The sequence below is a fragment of the Delphinapterus leucas genome, chromosome 2 (genome assembly GCF_059928025.1).
Source record: "Delphinapterus leucas isolate spDelLeu-1000000601 "Yukka" chromosome 2, BTC_Dleu_Yukka2, whole genome shotgun sequence".
In the NCBI taxonomy this organism is placed as follows: domain Eukaryota; kingdom Metazoa; phylum Chordata; class Mammalia; order Artiodactyla; family Monodontidae; genus Delphinapterus; species Delphinapterus leucas.
Window position 1 is genome coordinate 169,803,880 of NC_143130.1, and position 16,491 is coordinate 169,820,370.

At 54.8% G+C, this 16,491-nt stretch overlaps 1 protein-coding gene across 6 annotated transcripts in view; it reads left to right on the forward strand.

Moving 5' to 3' along the window:
* The first annotated feature begins 446 nt into the window (after positions 1-446).
* The window catches only part of RIN3 (Ras and Rab interactor 3), a 118,108-nt gene continuing 102,063 nt past the window's right edge, over positions 447-16,491 (forward strand). For 2 of the 6 annotated variants that reach the window (XM_089908138.1, XM_089908139.1), the window contains exon 1: positions 452-673. In XM_089908138.1, the coding sequence (XP_089764264.1) occupies positions 603-673 (71 nt within the window). In that variant the 5' untranslated portion in view covers positions 452-602. Of the gene's footprint in view, positions 674-728; positions 1,280-16,491 lie in introns of those variants that run through there. The other 4 variants (XM_089908140.1, XM_089908141.1, XM_022576245.3 and 1 more) reach the window with 4 other exon arrangements.

Genomic DNA, 16,491 nt, shown 5'->3' on the forward strand with positions numbered 1-16,491 from the left:
TCTGCACCTCAACTTGCTGTGTGGCCTGGGGCAAGTCACCTCCTCTCTTTAGGTCTCAGTTTCCTTATCTATAAAATAAAGGAGTTAGATAAGTGGGTCTCAACCGGGATGATTTTGGCCCCCAGGGACATGTGGCAATGTCTGGAGACATTTTTGGTTGTTACGAGAAGAGGGTGATGCTACTGGCAGGGTGGGCAGAGGCCATGGATGCTGCTAAACATCCTACAAGCTCCAACAATAAAGCATTATCTGGCCCCAAGTATCAATAGTGCCAAAGCTGAGAAACCCTGCATTAGACTGAGGTCACCCTGTAGGGTGCAGTGCTGACCACTCCTGTGAAATGTTCTGAGGGCAGCCCAGGCCCAGGAGGCAGTTTTTAGTGCCCAGGCATTTAGAGGAGAGGCCTCCTGGTCCCACCAGAGTTGCTGTAGTTGTATTTGTGTAAACTGACTGACTTTCTCCCTCTGCTCCCATCTAGGTGTGGTCCCCAGGATAGGTGAATCAGACGCCTGGCTTGGTGGAGGAACAGACTGCTTTGTGAGGTAGTGAGTTCATCGTCAGTGGAAGCATCCAAGAGAAGGCAGCATGGCCACCTGTCAGAGATGTGGAGGAGGCGCCCTGCCTCTGGTCTGAGGCTGTTTAGTGGCGATTTCGAGGCTCCTTCAGGCAGGAGGTAAAGCGGGAGAGTACCCTGCGTAAAGCTCTTGGCTTCCCCACCTGCCGGTCCGGAGCGGGAGCGCCTTCCTTCCCACGCGACTCTTCGCCAAGCTGGAAACTTTTCTCTAAGTTTTTCTCCCGGGTCTCCGGGAGACGCCGGAGCGGCGGAGGCAGCACCCCGCGGCTGAGCGCCCGCGCCCGGCGCCCCGGCCCCACACCCCCCGCCGCCAGGTCCGGCCCCGCGGGCGCGGCTGCCGGGGTTTCCGTGTGCCCCAGGGGGGCTCCGGGCTGCGAGCTGCCGCCGAAAGACTTTTGACAAAAAAAACCTCTTGACCACCAAGGCCAGCCTCTTCCTGAAAGCCCCGCTCGCTCCGATACAGGAAGTAGAGGGAGCGAGCGCCCCAGAGCGTGGCGGCCGCGGCGGCTGTGGCTTCCCGACTCCGCGCGGGGCTGGCGGGGGTGACCGCGCGGGCCCTTCCCCAGGGCAGCGCCAGGGGCATGCGGGCGCCCGGAGCCCCGCGGCCCGCGCCGCCCGGTGCCTGAGCCCCTGCGTTCACCGTCCCCGAGCTGCTGGCGGCATGATCCGACGGGCCGGGGCGCCCGAGTGCGCGGACCCCGCGGGGTGAGTCCGGGGTCGGCGACCCCTCCTCCCTCGGTGCCCCAGGGCTCCGCTCGGCCCGCGTCCCTCCCGCCCAACTGCCCCTCCCCGGCCCCGAGGGTGCTCGGAGCTCCGGAGTAGCCCCGGCTGCGGGACCTCGGGGTGTCGGACTGAGACCGAACCCCTGGCCACTGCCAAGGCCGGTCTCCCGGTTCTTCGCGGAGGGGGGCGGCCCTGGTGCCTCTGCCGTACTCCGAGACTTGGCGAAACTTTTAAGCCCAGCTGTCGCTCGCTGGAAAAGCAGCTGGCACGTTCGGCGGCTATGTTGATGGGCGCCAGAGGGGCGCCTCTACCAGTCAGAGCCGAAGCGGAGGGGCTGTGTGGACGCGGCCCCTCCCCGGGCTCTGGTCCCGCCTGAACTTTAGATGCAGTCACTCGCGGTCCGGGCCCCGCCATCCTCCCGCACCCGCCGATCCGCCTGTGCCCCGTGCGCGTCCTCGGGTGCTGGAGCTCGGTAGGGCAAGGGGCGGCGGTCCCGGGTCCCCTTAAGTTTGGACGCCCGCGGCCTAACAGCTGACCAGCCCGCCTACACCGAGGACCCACCGGGAGCCCCTCCCCCACCCCTCTTGCGGGTCTAAGGACAGTGACCTTCGGACCGGCCTTTGCGAAACCCGGGGCTTGGGGAGGGTCCAGGGTGCACGAACTGCGTGTGGCCTCCGGGATCCCCCCCTTCACACACACACCGGGAGAAGGCACAGCTCGGAATGCGTGAAGCCGAACCGGTTTGGGAACTAGCTTTCCAGAGGGGTCTCCGGCGTCTAGTTAGTTTCATGTCCCTCACCCCCCAGCTCACAACCTCGGACTTGTGGACATTGCTCAGGGCTGTGCTCCTGAAGTAGGTTCCCTCGTGCCACCCAGCCCAGCCAACGTCCCGGGAAGCTTCAGGGGGGTGAGGAGGCTCCAGTTCAAAGGCGGATTCCTGGGAAAGCCTCTTAGAACCTTTCTGGGGGCTAAGGTTGATGGGCGCCCCCGGGGAAGCCAGTCCTGGCTTTTTGGTTTAAAAGTCCCGGGCTACTGCTGTGATGGACAGCCAGCTGCTCGCTGGCCTAGCTCCTGACCTCGGCTCCCAGGGCCTCAGTTCTCTGCTGTGTGAAACGGAGGGGTGAGCTGTTCTTGTGCAGTCCCGAATTGGGGGGCAGCTGGAGGTGACTGGCCCCCACGCTAGTGGGGGGAGTGTCTCAGAGGGGCCTGTGATGCAACTAGATCTGAATGTCTCCCTCGTCCCGCTCCCCCATTTCCGCCCCAGCTGGGAAGCCCTGCCTAGATGCTTTCCCCTGGAAGTGGAAAGACAAATGCCATCCGCTGGAGGAGCTGGAAATTCTGTTGGGGAGGGGGGGCCCCCCCGGGGGCTAGTATCTACCACACCCAGTACTGATGGGTGGAGCTAGCAGGAGTTTCCCAGGAAGGAAGGCGAGGTGAGGGGCCAGGGTCCTGATCTCTCTGACGTCCCATATTTCCCCCAGGATGACCTCTCCTTACCCACTTCCTCTTGCCTTTCTTTGTTCATTACTAGGCCAGTTACTTAACCCCTCCATGCCTCAATACTTATCTAGAAAATGAAGATAAGTAATAGTAACCAGCCTTTAGAGTTGTTTTGAGGATTAAATGAAATAATGCATAAGAAGTTTTGCCCATGGGCCCATGGGCAAACGTTTAATAGTTATTATTATTACAACTATTATCGTTTGTTGAGTGTAACCCCTCTGTTTGCTGACTGTTTAACTGTCCTTGGCCAGGTCTGTAAAATGGGGATAATAATAACACCTCCTTCTTAAGACTGGTTATGAGGATTGGATGAGTTAATAGTTAAGTAGCTGCCCACAGGCAGCTAAGGGTTAACACACCAACACAAGCCTGCGCAGAACAGCGTCGGGCACATCATAAATATTAGATGAATGTTGGTTTGTTGCTAAAAACGTCACTTTATTTAAGAGGACCTTTGGGGTTGGAAAAGTTAAATGAGATAGTATCTCATTTAACCTTGCACCCAGTACAGGAATCCCTTTGACAACATTCCTGAAAGGCACTTGCATACCTCCAGTGATGGAGAACTTGCCACCACTGTGGTAGCCTTTCTGACAGGCAGATATCGAAGAAAGTCTGCCTTCTTCTAACTTCTACCATTAGAAACCCTGTTCAGAGGAGCCCAATCCTTCTTGGCTCTCAAATACTAGAAGGCAGTTCTCAGGCGCACCCCTGCATCCTCTGTTCCCTGGGCCGCACATCTACCTGTGTTGCAGTGCCCAAAGATGACGAGGACCAATAATCTATGACCCCTCACCCCCAGGCCACCCACAGAGCTTGCCGACCACTCAGGGCTGGGTCCTGAGTCCTCATCAGAGCTCATCTTTCCACCTGGCTCCCGAAGCCCCCACCTCCTTGCTGGCAGAAAATGATGTCCAGACAGCTAGGGGAACGCCTCCCACCCCACACCCAGGGGCTAGGTGGGGGTCGCTTGGAAGTTAGCCCCCTGGAATAGGCGTATGAGGATCTTGGCAAGCAAGCTCTCTGTCTACTTCTTGTTGAAAACGCTGCCTGGGGAGAAAGAAAATGCCGACAGACTGCCCAGTACTCTGGACGCGGACACTTTTCTCCCTCCATTCATTCAAGTTCGTTCAACAAATAGTATCTGCGTTAGGTGGACGCGGGGGCCCAGCATTAAACCAAGCCCCTGGCGGCTTGCAGGTGACTTTCCCAGAAGACAGAAAGTCAGGGTTAGGGGCTGTTCTGTAGCAGGTGGTCAGGGAAGGCCATTCCAAGAAGACGGTGTTTAGCCGGGGCCTGAAGGAAGTGGGGAGAGTGAGTCAAGCCCTTGGGGGGTGTGGGGTGTGGTCTGTGTGTCGGACACAGAGAGGCTGGAGTGGAGTGAGGGAGAAGAGGCCAGAAGAAGGCTAGTCGCTGGGTAGAGGCTCTGGAGGGTGCCCTGAGTGAGCAGGGGCCACGGGTGGGGTTTGCACAGAGAGGTGACCTGGTTTGGATTTGGACTGTATTGAGGACAGGCTGTAGGGGGAAACAGGAACAGAAGGAGGGGGGCGGGCCTGTGGTGGCCAGGGGAGAGGGCTGGGGCCCCGGGTGGAGCGGGCAGTGGAGACGTGAGAAGCTGGAGCCACAAGATGCGCGGGGTTGATTGGAGGTGAGGTGGGAGTCAGAGGCGTCGGGATGATGTGGGTGAAGCTGTGACTGCCAGGCGGCCAGACGCCGAACTGAACGGCAGGGTCCTGTGGATGTGTGTGCTCAGAGCCCACGCACTTTCATGTGTTTGATCAGTTGAGGGTCTGTTTAAGACTTTATTTGAAAAAGGATTCCACTCTTGGAAAAAATGTGGCCATTACCGTCCTCATCCAATCCCCTGATATGATGACAAGGAAACGGAGACCCAGAAAGAGGAAGTGCCTTACCCAAGGTCAGGGGAGCTGGGCCTAGGACTCGGGTGTCCTGAGCCTTGGGCCTGCAAGGGGCTGCCTGCACAAGGCCGCAGGGCTTGCAAGAGCCCTGGCTTTCTGCCTCATGCCTGACATAATGCAGGGGGCCTGCCAGTCCCCTTGAGGAGTCCCTCAGCCACTCCCAGCTCTAAAATGGGGACTCTTCCTGGGCAAAGCCCACCCAGAACAGGATCGAGTGATGAATTCAGGGTCCCAGCTACCGCTCTGCCCACTGACCCGGGTTTCTTTGCCGTCAGGGGCCAATGCTCCCAGGTGGTTCTGGCTGGTACTCAGCTGGGATACCGACCCCCTTCCAGACCCTAAAAGAGACTCTGGCCCACAGGAAGCAAAAGGTACCTCACCAGCTTAAGCCTTCAGTTCAGGCCCTGAGAAGCCCCAGTGCACCCCTGGGAAGCAAGTAGGAGTGCAGGGGATGGGGGCATGGGGGCTGCTTGGGATAGGGGAGTCTCAGCACATTTGCCCATGGCCCCCTTCCCATCTCCCCTACCACTTGACAGGCCTTATCCTGGGCCTCGGTCCCTATACTGTGGTCTTTTTTTTTTTTTTTAATAAATTTCTTTATTTTTATTTTTGGCTGCGTTGGGTCTTTGTTGCTGCACGCAGGCTTTCTCTAGTTGCTCTGAGTGGGGGCTACTCTTTGTTGTGGTGCACGGGCTTCTCATAGCAGTGGCTTCTCTTGTTGCAGAGCACGGGCTCTAGGCGCGCGGGCTTCAGTAGTTGTGGCATGCGGGCTCAGTAGTTGTGGCTCGCGGCCTCTAGAGCGCAGGCTCAGTAGTTGTGGCGCACCAGCTTAGTTGCTCCGCAGCATGTGGGATCCTCCCAGACCAGGGCTCGAACCCGTGTCTCCTGCGTTAGCAGGCAGATTCTTAACCACTGCACCACCAGGGAAGCCCATCCTCTTGTCGTTTTTATTTTAACTAGTAGCCTCGTAGGTGCAAAGTGGTATCTCATGGTGGTTTTGTCATTTACTGCTTTAAAAAAAAAATTATACACGTAACAACACATGTTCTTTGTAGAAAATTTGAGAATATAGCAAAATACTGTGATAGTCTTGTTTTATATGTCATTCTGAAACCGTGCACCTCAGACTGGGACTTGAACCCACGTGCCGGGACTAGAATCCCCCCAAAACCCCCAGTCTTCCAACTGAGATCGCACACCTGGTTTCAGGACTTAATGAAGCTTGGGTTCTTGATGTCTCATTGCAGAAAGGATTCAGTGAGACAAAGTGATAGGTAAGAAGTGAGAAACACACTCCACAGACAGTGTGGGCCATCTCAGAAGGTGAGAAAGGCCTATACTGTGGTCTTTACTGAAACAGCAAGTGCTAAAATACAAGGACGCCTGCGTTTTAATCTAGGAGATCAGGAAATCAAATCGGAAACCAGCCAGGAATGGGTGTGATATTTGAAGGGGGCACCCACCCTGGGCCCTGGCTGCCCTCTCAGGCCTCCCAGGAGCTCCCTTTAATAGACGGGAGTCTGAGCTGGCCTGCGGTGCCTCCCAGCCATGGGCCAGAGCAGAGGGAAGGGGAGAACGGGTGCAAGACAACCACAAATTCCATCCTTCCGACCCCTCACAGATTCCGTCTGTCATGGCGAGATTCTCTCCTGAGTGAGAGTCGTCCCCTAGGTTGTGTCATCCAGGCAGTGACAAATGAGCAGCAATGAAGGGGGTGGGACGGGTGGGTTCAGAGGAGGGAAGTGCCTGAGCAAAGGCTTGGAGGTGGGACAGTGTAGAGTGGGACTCGGGAGGGAGGGAGTCTACCCCCTGGTTATCAGATAATGGGGATCCAGGGAACAAGAAAGGCAAGTTTTGGCCAGAGACAGATTGATGGAAAGGGGCAAGGAGTTTGAAGGGGACTACCCATGGGGACCCATCCTCATCCCAGGTTACTCTAGGAGTTCGGGGCACCTATATGCCCAGAAAGAGCCCCAACACGGGGGAGGGGACCCAGAAAAGACCCAAACTTCCTGTTTGTCCCTTGCTATCTACCTTCCATTAGAAAGTCCCCTTTATTTATTTATTTTTATAAAGGCAGCCCTCTTTTTCTCTTTTATTTATTTATTTTTGGCTGCGTTGGGTCTTCATTGCTGTGTGCGGGCTTTCTCTAGTTGCGGCGAGCGGGGGCTACTCTTCGTTGCGGTGCACGGGCTTCTCATTGCGGTGGCTTCTCTTATTGTTGAGCACGGGCTGTAGGCGTGCGGGCTTCAGTAGTCGTGGTGCATGGGCTCAGTAGTTGTGGCTCGCGGGCTCTAGAGTGCAGGCTCAGTATTGTGGTGCACGGGCTTTGTTGCTCCACGGCATGTGGGATCTTCTCGGACCAGGGATCGAACCCTTGTCCCCTGCATTGGCAGGCGGATTCTTAATCCCTGCGCCACCAGGGAAGTCCCGGGAGTCCCCTTTAGAAGGGAGCTAGGGGCCAAGAAGCATCTTATCCTTGGGACGCCGCCACATCCTCCATGCAGCCTTCCATCCATGCCAGCTGGAGATTTTAGAGAAGCCAAAACCGCTTTAAAATATTATGTCTTCCTATTTAGATTATAAACCTCCAATTAAAAGGGATCAGAACCGTTCCGTATCTTTCTGTCCTGCCCACAGTTGTCACTCAGTAGATGCTTGAAGACGATGATATACTGAACAGGATTCTAAAAATCGCCTCGCAGCTTTCTCTTTTGTGTCCTGAAGCACCTGGACTTCAGGGCGGCCCAGACCTCAGGGGTAGGAGGGCCCAGATCAGGGAGGTGAGGAATCCAACTCCCCTTCTGCAGCAAGAGGTGAGGCCGAGGCCACCACACCCCTCCCCCAGTCTGGAACAAAGAGGGGGCTGGCCACCCAGGGAGTTGAGTAGGGACCCCCCTCCCTTCATTTTATCCTCGCTGTCTGTGTCCCTCACTTCTGTGGAAGAGAGGCTGGGAGAAGGTGAAGGCAGCTCTGGGTCACGGATAGACATGCGTCCTCAACCAAAAGAATGGAGTCAGCTGGGTGTACAGGATCTGGGGGAGCCCTGGCTGGTCAGTGGGTCCCAAATGAAGGTCTGTGACCCACTGAGAAACTGGGAAAACTGGGGAAAAAAGGTGTTGTGTTTTGTGTGTGTGTGTGTGTGTGGCCAAGGTTGCCAAGCTATCTTTTCTTGGGCAGAACTGTTCCTTATTCTGAGGTTAGGTCTTTTTGCCGTATTAAGCTTCCTTTCTTTCATGAAATGACTGGGCACGTTGATGGTGGTTGTTAGGTTTTAATGTCCTTTGGGCAAAATAAAAAGTTGCTAGAGGAAAGTCAGAAACAGTGCTCAAGCTGCTTCAGTGGAATTTATCCATTCTGTGTCCCCTTCAGCCCCTCGCCCGTCCCTGCCACACCTGGCAATCAGAGAGTTGACCTGGTTATATCGTCCTTTGCTGATTTGGAAAATGCTTGGGGACGTGCGTGCTGTAGAACATCCGTAGGGCTGGAGCTTATCCTAGGGTCCTGTGCCTTCTGCTGATCTGGGATTGTACTCTAGGGAGCAAGTCCCTTACTCTCCCTTGGCCTCAGTTTTCCCATCTGAGAAATAAACTCAGTGACCTCTAAGGACCCTGCTCCTCCTGACACTCAGTGATTCCCTGAATTACTGGCCAACAGGTGTCTTGGAGCGATATTGGAGTGCCAGTCGGAGATGAGACGGCTCTTCTTTCCTCTGATAGAACAGTCTAGAACATACTTTCATAAGAAACAAAGACCCAGAATGGAGACTTCTGGGTCATCACCCTGATCAAGTGCCTGGAAGAAAATGTCTTCACTGCTGTGGGGTGATTTTTGAAAAACTGGTGTTGCAAAAAGCACGTGTCTTTTGGGAGCCCACTTTGGGGAAGGGCCCCTGGCTTCCTGGTAGCGTGCGCGGCCGGGTCGGCAGGTTGGGAAGGTTCCTTGGAGTGGCCTGTCTGAGTGTGACTTGGATCCGTGAGCAGCTCCTGCCCTGGTGCCGGCTGGCACGGGAGCCGTGGGGATGCAGAGGAGGTGGTGGAGGCCTGGTGTCGCCGGGTTCCTGGCTGGGAAGGCTGCTCCCGTTGGGGTTTGAGAGGGGCGAGGTCTGAAGGAAGACCCAGCAAGGGAGGGGTCGGGCAGGCCCCCTGGCTGAGGGAAGGGGCTCCCTGCCAGGCAGGCCGGGTCTCCCCACACACACCCAGTGCTGCCCTGGCAGGGCCAGCCCGTCCCTGCGCGGCAGGGAGGTGGGCCGAGGACACAGTGTGCCCGCTCCCCTCCCCTTGACCTGCTACACACACACACACACACACACACACACACACACACACACACACACACACACAGTGAAACCAGCCCTTTCCCTCCTGCCAGTGTGGCCTTGAAGGAGAAGAAAGGAAGTGGGCAGGTCCAGAGGAGCCCTTCCCTCAGCCGGGGTGTCCACAGGGCAGTGGGGAGGGCCTTACTGACTCCATTCTCATGTGGCTGTCAGCCTCAGGCCTCTGATAGAAGGATCTGGAAGCTGCCAACATGACCGCCGCCTCTGTCTCCCCCCACCTGCCAGCAAGGCCCCCGAGCAGCCTCAGGCCCGTCTCCTCTCTAGGCCTGGGCTTGGAGGAGGCTGTCCCCCGTGGCTGGAACAGCTCTGGTGGTCAGGGGCATCCAAAGTGGTGGCAGTGCCGCTTGCCTCATCTTGCCAGTAGCTCCTGGGGGTGCCCCTACCCCAATCTGTCCGTGTTTGAAAGACCCACCCAGCCTGCTATGAAATGCCAGTTCCCTTGTAGAAGAAACGGCCTACGGAGCGGTTGTGGTCAAGGCCTGTTGCTGCCGTAGGTGCAGAGGCACCGGCGCATGCTCAGGCCACATCCTACGGGGCAACGGCGCAAGCCCGAGGACAGGGCCTCTTGCGTCCTCCGTCCTGGGACCAGGCAGGGTGAGAGCTCCCCCAGAGCCTGGCTCCACCTGCCAACCCGGAGCCGGGGGGTGGAGGCTGGGTGTAGGGCCCAGGATTCCAGGAGAGGGAGGCCAGGGTAGTTAAGGGCTGGCCTTGAGGGGCTCTCTTAGGGGACACTTTGCCCCATGAACGTGGCCCCCATTTCATCACCGACTCTGACATCTCAACTTTGTATTCCCTAGTTAAGAGATGGGACTTCAAATGCTAGACACCACCTCAGCTCCTTGACTACCATTCAATGTGAGGTGTCAGGGCTGATGAAAGAGCCTGTTTTCCCAAGAAAGAAAGAAGAGAAAAGGGGATGCAGAGGGACAGCCCTCAAGAAGGAGAGGAGACCCCAGTGGTAGCAGAGATGCATTCCCTCCTGCACAGGTTTTCCCAGGGCTGGGTTGTTCCCTGGGTTAATAAATGTGCATCTTCACCCACCTCCAGGGACCAGAGAAATAAAGGCCTTTGCATCTGAAATTCACAATTTGACGATCTCTGGCTAAAGGGGAAAGCTCTCAAGAAGGAATGCACTGGGGATGTTTCCCCAACTACCGTGGCCCCAGGCTCCTTAATCTCAGTCAGTGTCAGAGATGGATACTATAAATTTCTCTAGCGATATTGCGGTTCCAAGCATGGACCTAACTCTCTACCAGTGGCGCCTGAGGACAGCATTTATTATGCTTGCTCTTTCTGTTCTTGACATTTTGACAGAGCATCCGTCTAAAATATATTCAGGGATTCTTTTCCCAATGAATGTCTTCCACATCCATCCTCACCTATCCATCCATCCATCCAGTTCTCCAGCTCTCCATTCATTTACCCATCCATCTGTTCCCCCATGCATACACCCATCCATTCATCTACCCATCCATTTCTCAAACATTTGTTGTACATCTAGGAGTTTCCAGTTTATCTACTAGGGAAAATAAGAGAAATATGCACAGAATAAAAGTACAGGGCACTGTATTAAAAATTGCCAGGGCTCTATCACACTAGGCTAGGGTGAGCAGGAAGGACTCCCTGGCAGAGGTGACATCTGGATTGGGGCTTGAAGGATGAGTAGGATTTTAACTGAAATCGGGCTTATGCAGGGAAGGGTATCTTAGGAGAAAAGCATGAAGTGGGGAAAATGGGAAAGGACAAGTTGTGTGTGGGAGCCCTAAAGAGCTCGGTTTGGGGACAGGGAAGAAGGGTTCTTTGTGCAATGGGCCTAGAAAGGGAGTTGGGGCCCACTTGGCTGCAGGTGGAAGAGTTGGATTTTACCACAGTGATGAAGACCACAGTCTGCTCTCCCTCTTAGAGTGGGGCAGCCCTGGGCAAGTCACTGGCCTATACCTGCCAGGACACCTCCCTCTTCCTCCTCTGCCAAGTAAAGCGGTGATCCCTACCTCACAGGCTTGTTACATGAGAGGCTGTTCTTACTTATTTGGGCTGTGAGACCAGGTGGGGGCTGCTACCTCTCTGTATACGGTGTGTGTGTGTGTGTGTGTGTGTGTGTGTGTGTGTGTGTGTGTGCTGTTGATTTTCAAAAAATATTTTATTTTATGCCTGAAAAAGTTCACACACAGACACACAAATAGTGAAATTTAAAGCGTCAAACACTTCATCTTTTTGAGGCTGCACCAGTCCAAGTGCATGTTTAACTTAATTTCGATCTTTGGTGCACAGTTTTGAGCTGTGTGTATATGTTGACTTGTGTTCCCTTTTTTCACTGAGTGTTATTTCCTGTACGTATTTCTACATGCCGTGCTGTGGACGTATGTTGCCTACCTATCATCTTTGACGGCCTTATCATATTATAATCATTTTAATGGTTGGAGTTGGCATAGACATATGTCAACTTTTTTCCAAGTCCCCTCTGTTTGAAATGAAGCCCCTGAAAACTTATGTGGGTCTAGGGCTTGGGGACCATTTCTTTGAGATCGATCACCATCTTGGGTATTTGAGTTCAGGGGTGAAGCAGAGCCTGTTGATTGGCCCCCTGAATTTTAGTTGGGCATAAATTTTAGCTAAACACTTCCCAGTTTCCTTGCAGTTAGGTGTGGCTATGTGATTAAGTTTGGACGGTAAAATATGTGGGGTGTAAAATTTGCTTGGTGATGTCCTTAAAGAGAAGGGTCATGCTTTCTGTTTTCTTTCCCCTTGGCTGGAATGTAATGGCTGGAGTTGAAGCAGCCATCTTGGACTCTGAGGTGAGCTTGAGAATGGAAGCTATGCCGAGTAGAGCAACAATATAATGTATAATATAATAAGGCTGTCAGACATGTTGACACATCATCCCAGCTTTGTACTACTTACCCAGACTTGCATATGAGACAGGAATACATATCTACCTTATTTAAATCACTGTTCTTTTAGATTTTCTATCATAAACTTAATCCTAACTGACACACACACACAATTATCTTTTGTCACATAGCACCAGAGTATATGCCAGAAATACTAAAGCTGCTTTGCAGGGCTACCTGCAAATCTTTATTTCCTAGCGGAGGTGGGAAGGAGGAAAAGGAGGAGAGGGGAGAGGTGTTTTGCATCAACTAAGCCTCTTATTTCAAGGACTACATTGCAAACATTATTTTTTTCTCATATTGAGTGTTCGTGAGTTTTAGATTTCACCAGAAGCTTCAGACTAGTTATTCTGGTTTCAGTTCTGACTCCCAAACTCTGTGCTTTGACAGGGCTCAGTATTGCTGAGCGAGGCAGCCATGTCACTTCCCTCAGCCTCAGTTTCTTCATCCGTGCTTTAGATGGAGAACTCTCCTAGGTTAACCCTCCTTGTGCTGACGTTCTGATGTTGGTTCTCCCATTGCACCGGCATAAGAAAAGCCGGGGCGCATTCTGATTCAGTGCCTGTATCCTTGCTGGCCTCTGCTATTCATTCATTCTTTCTTTCTTTCTTTCTTTCTTTCACTGCTTCCTTATTGACCACTTGCTGGGTGCCAGGCTGGGTTTGTGCTGACCACTGGTCACCAGGGGTCTTGAGTGGTCACCTCACCTCTCTGCTCAGCCTTGAGAAAGGTTTGTCCTGAGATGGCTAGGACTGGCCTTCCCTTTTCCAGGGACAGCACAGGCTCATTTGGAGCCTGTAAGACCCTGCTCCGAGCTGCCATCCCACAGCCCAGAATCACCCCTCCCTGCCCCCGGGCATGAGGAGGGCCTCAGGGCTTTGCCTGAGAGGCCACATGTGAGACCTGGGATTGAGCAGGGTGGGCTGTCTTGAAAGGCTGGGCGAGTGCCTTTGAAGTGGTTTGAAAGGCAGGCAGGGGGCTTCTTTCCACATGCCAAAGCAGACCCCCATCCCTGGCTCTAGCCTCGTCAGGCATCAGAGCTCAGTGTTGCTCTGGTGACCCCCTAATCCAGCCCCCGCTTACAAATAAGGCTCAGAGAGGGGAAGTGGTCACCCCAGATTCTCTCAGCTGCACCCAGCCTTTCTTCCAAGGCTCTGTGCAGGTGCCTAGGCCGCTCTTTTGCACGAGGCCCTAGAGATGGGTGACGGGGTGGGCACAGACACATCAGCCTTCACTGGTTGCCTCTCCCTCCAGCCTCTGGAAAGTGCTGAGCTCTTTCCTGCCTCGGGGCCTAAGCATACACTCCCCACCTCCAACCTCCTGCAAAAGCCTTCCAGGCTGTCGAGCCTCTAGGGCTGTTGCATGCAGTCATGCAGGTTGTTCACTGCCCACAGGCACTTGCTGAGAGAGAAACAAGGGGGCACTGAAATTTCCTCTTGCCAAGCCCTGTGTGAGTCAGGTGTGTGTGCGGGAGTGGAGGTGGGGTTGCCTGCATCCGTGGGGAGCAAGGATCATCTTTTCCTAATTTGCACAGAGGTGACGCATAGGCTACTGGGGACACCAGTGTGGCTTAAACAACAACTGGGCCAGCAGAAGACCCATCGGCACCGTCAGAGCCACGTTCCTCATGCCTGTCGCGGCGTATTCTCTGTCTGTGGCCCCGCTAGCCTGTAAGCTCTCAAGGGCAGAGACAGTGACTCCTCCGGGCAGGTGTCACTGTCAGATCAGCACTGTGCTGGGCACAGAGCACGTGGCTCAGAGAACGCCGTGCTGAGCAAGAGTTGTAAGGGCTGGAGAGGAGTGTCCCGCACAGGCTTGGAAAATGTTTGTCGAGTGCATATATGGCAGGTTACTGCCCAGGAGACAGGTGAGGAGGGATCGACCAGGATAGAGGGCCTCTGAGAGATGGGAAGGGGCCAGCCAGGAGCTTGCAGAGGGGGCGTGGGCTGTGCAAGCCTGAGTAGCAGAGTGAGGGGGGTGACTGGGCAGGGCGTCGCACTCAACTCTGGGCGGGAGGCCCTGAGAGCAGAAGCTGTGGCCGGAGAAACCAGAGCCACACCTGGCCTCGCCCGGGCTCCACTCTGCAGGGCCAGGGCCGAGCGGGGCACAGTGTGGGTAGTTGCCAAAACCTCCCAGCTCCTCCCCAGCCCTTAGACTCCCACCCAGCCGAGTCCTGGAGCCCCTCTCCGGCCTGTACGGTGCTGGTCCAACAGGTACCCGACAACTCAGCCTTGTCCCAAGATACCCAGTCCTGTGGGCCACAGGAGTGACAGGCAGTGCTGTGCCTGCAGGGTGCAGGATGGTCCCCTGGAGTGCTGGGGTCCCCAGCTGGCTCAGGGGTGTCCTGGTCAGACTAGGGTGCATCTGGGGGAGCTTTCCCAGGGAGGTGAGAGCCGAGCTGAGTGGCGTCTAGGAGTTTCCCAGGTAAACCTGGGCGGGGGGTGGGTGGGAGCGGGCACCCAGCGTGGCCCTCTTGCGGGTGCCGCAGGCTCAGTGTGCCTGGCGTTTGCTCTCCGCGTGGCCTGCGCAGGAGAGGGGACCAGGCACCAGAGGCTCTTAGGCTGGATCCTGAAGGCCATGGAGATTGAGACAGGCTTGTCCCCCCCATTTTTAAAGTTGGGCTGTGTATTGGCTTCCTAGGGCTGCTCTGACAAAGTAGCAGAAACTGGGCGGCTTAAAACAATGGAAATTTGCTTTCACAATTCTGGAGCATTCTGAGAGCAAGGTGACAGCAGGGCTGTGCTCCCTCTGAGGCTCTGGGTAGCATCTTCCTGCCTCTTCTCAGCTTCTGGTGGCCCCGGCAGTCCTTGGGGTCCCTTGGCCTGCAGCTGCATCCCTCCAGTCTCTGCCTGGTCACAGGGCCATCTCCTTTCTGTGTGTCTGTGTCCTTGTGTCTCCCCTTCTTATAAGGATGTCAGTCGTATCGGATTAGGGCCCTCACCCCTGCTTCAGTGTGACCTCATCTTAACTAATTACATCTGCAACGACCCTATTTCCACATAAGGTCACATTCTGAGGTCCTGGGGATTAGGACTTCAACATATCTTTTGGGGGGACATACTTCAACGCCATAACAAGGTAAAATTTATATAGAGTAAAATTCACCCTTTTCTGTGTACTTTTCTATACATTTTGGCAAACGTAGAGAGTCAGGTAACCTCCATCACAATCAAGATACAGAACAGTTTGGTCACCCTCCAAAATTCCCCTCTGCCCTTTTGTAGTCAACCCCTCCTCCGCCCCAACTCTGGCATCACTCGTCTCTTCTCCATCCTTGAGTTCTGCTGTTTCGAGAACGTCATGTGAACGCTGCCTTGCGTGCGAGTCTGGCTTCTTACACTTGGCGGAAGACATTGGAGACCCATCCGTGTTGTGTATCTCAGTACTGAGCTCCTTTTTATTGTTGATAGTATTTCATTGCATGGATGTATCACAGTTTGTTTATTCATTCACCCCCTGTGGCACACTGGAGTTGTTTCCAATTTGGGGCAATTGCAAATAAAGCTGCTGCAAACGTTGGCGCATGAGGTATAGGTTTTTGCATAGGAATCACATGGCCGCTTGCATCGGCTGCGGTGTGAAGAAGGGCATGGGGTTTGGGGGAGGAGCCCATGGGGAGACCGGGAAGGATGCTACTGTAGGGGTCGGGGCGAGCAGTGATGGAGGCCTGGACCAGGCTCTCGGCAGTGGGGACAGGGGGATAGGAGCCTACTGGTGTGTATCTAGGATGGAACCTGGTGCTGGACTGTGTTTGCACCCCTGAGGCCAGGAGGCCACCTTTTATTATCTCCCACCAGCCCGCCCTTCACCTCTGCAGGAGACAGTGGCAGTCGTGGCCCAGCATGGCTGTCTGGACATGAGGACATGGAGAGGGGAAGAGTGCAGCCAGGGGCACCAGAGGCTCCCCTGCAGCCGCCACTAATACCGTCCTCCCCTTTTTCTCCCAGATCTGTCCTCTACCTCGGACGGGAACTGACCACGGTGGCAGGCCAGCAGGCTCAGCAGTTACAGGATGCATGTTGAGCTGGGGCCTGGCCTGCGCTCCAGGGCGAGAGGTGTGCTGGGTCCTAGTTCAGACGCCACGGCAGCTCCCAGGGTCTGCTGGGCCCTACACTGTGACCAGGGTGCACGTCCAGGTCGGCCACAGTTGGTGCCAGCCTAGTGAGGGGACGTTTATGGTCAATCCTCGTTATTCACAGATTCTGTATTTGCAAATTGGCCTACTTGCTGAGATTTATTCGTAACCCCCAAATCATAGTGCTTTGGAAGTCATTTGCAGCCGTGCAGAGTGATGAAAGATCTTCTGACACTCGTGTTCCCACCTGAGGCGCCGAGCAAGGCGAATCTGCCTTCTAGTTTCCGTTCTCATACTTCAAACAAGTGTCCTCGTCGTGGTCTGTTACGTTTTTTGAATTTTCACGCTTTTGGCGGATGCTTTCGCTGTTTAAAATGTCCCCTGGGCGTAGTGCTGCAGTGCTGTCTAGGGTTCCTAAGGGCGAGAAGGTTGTGACGGGCCCCGTGGAGAAAATACGGGTCTTAGAAAAG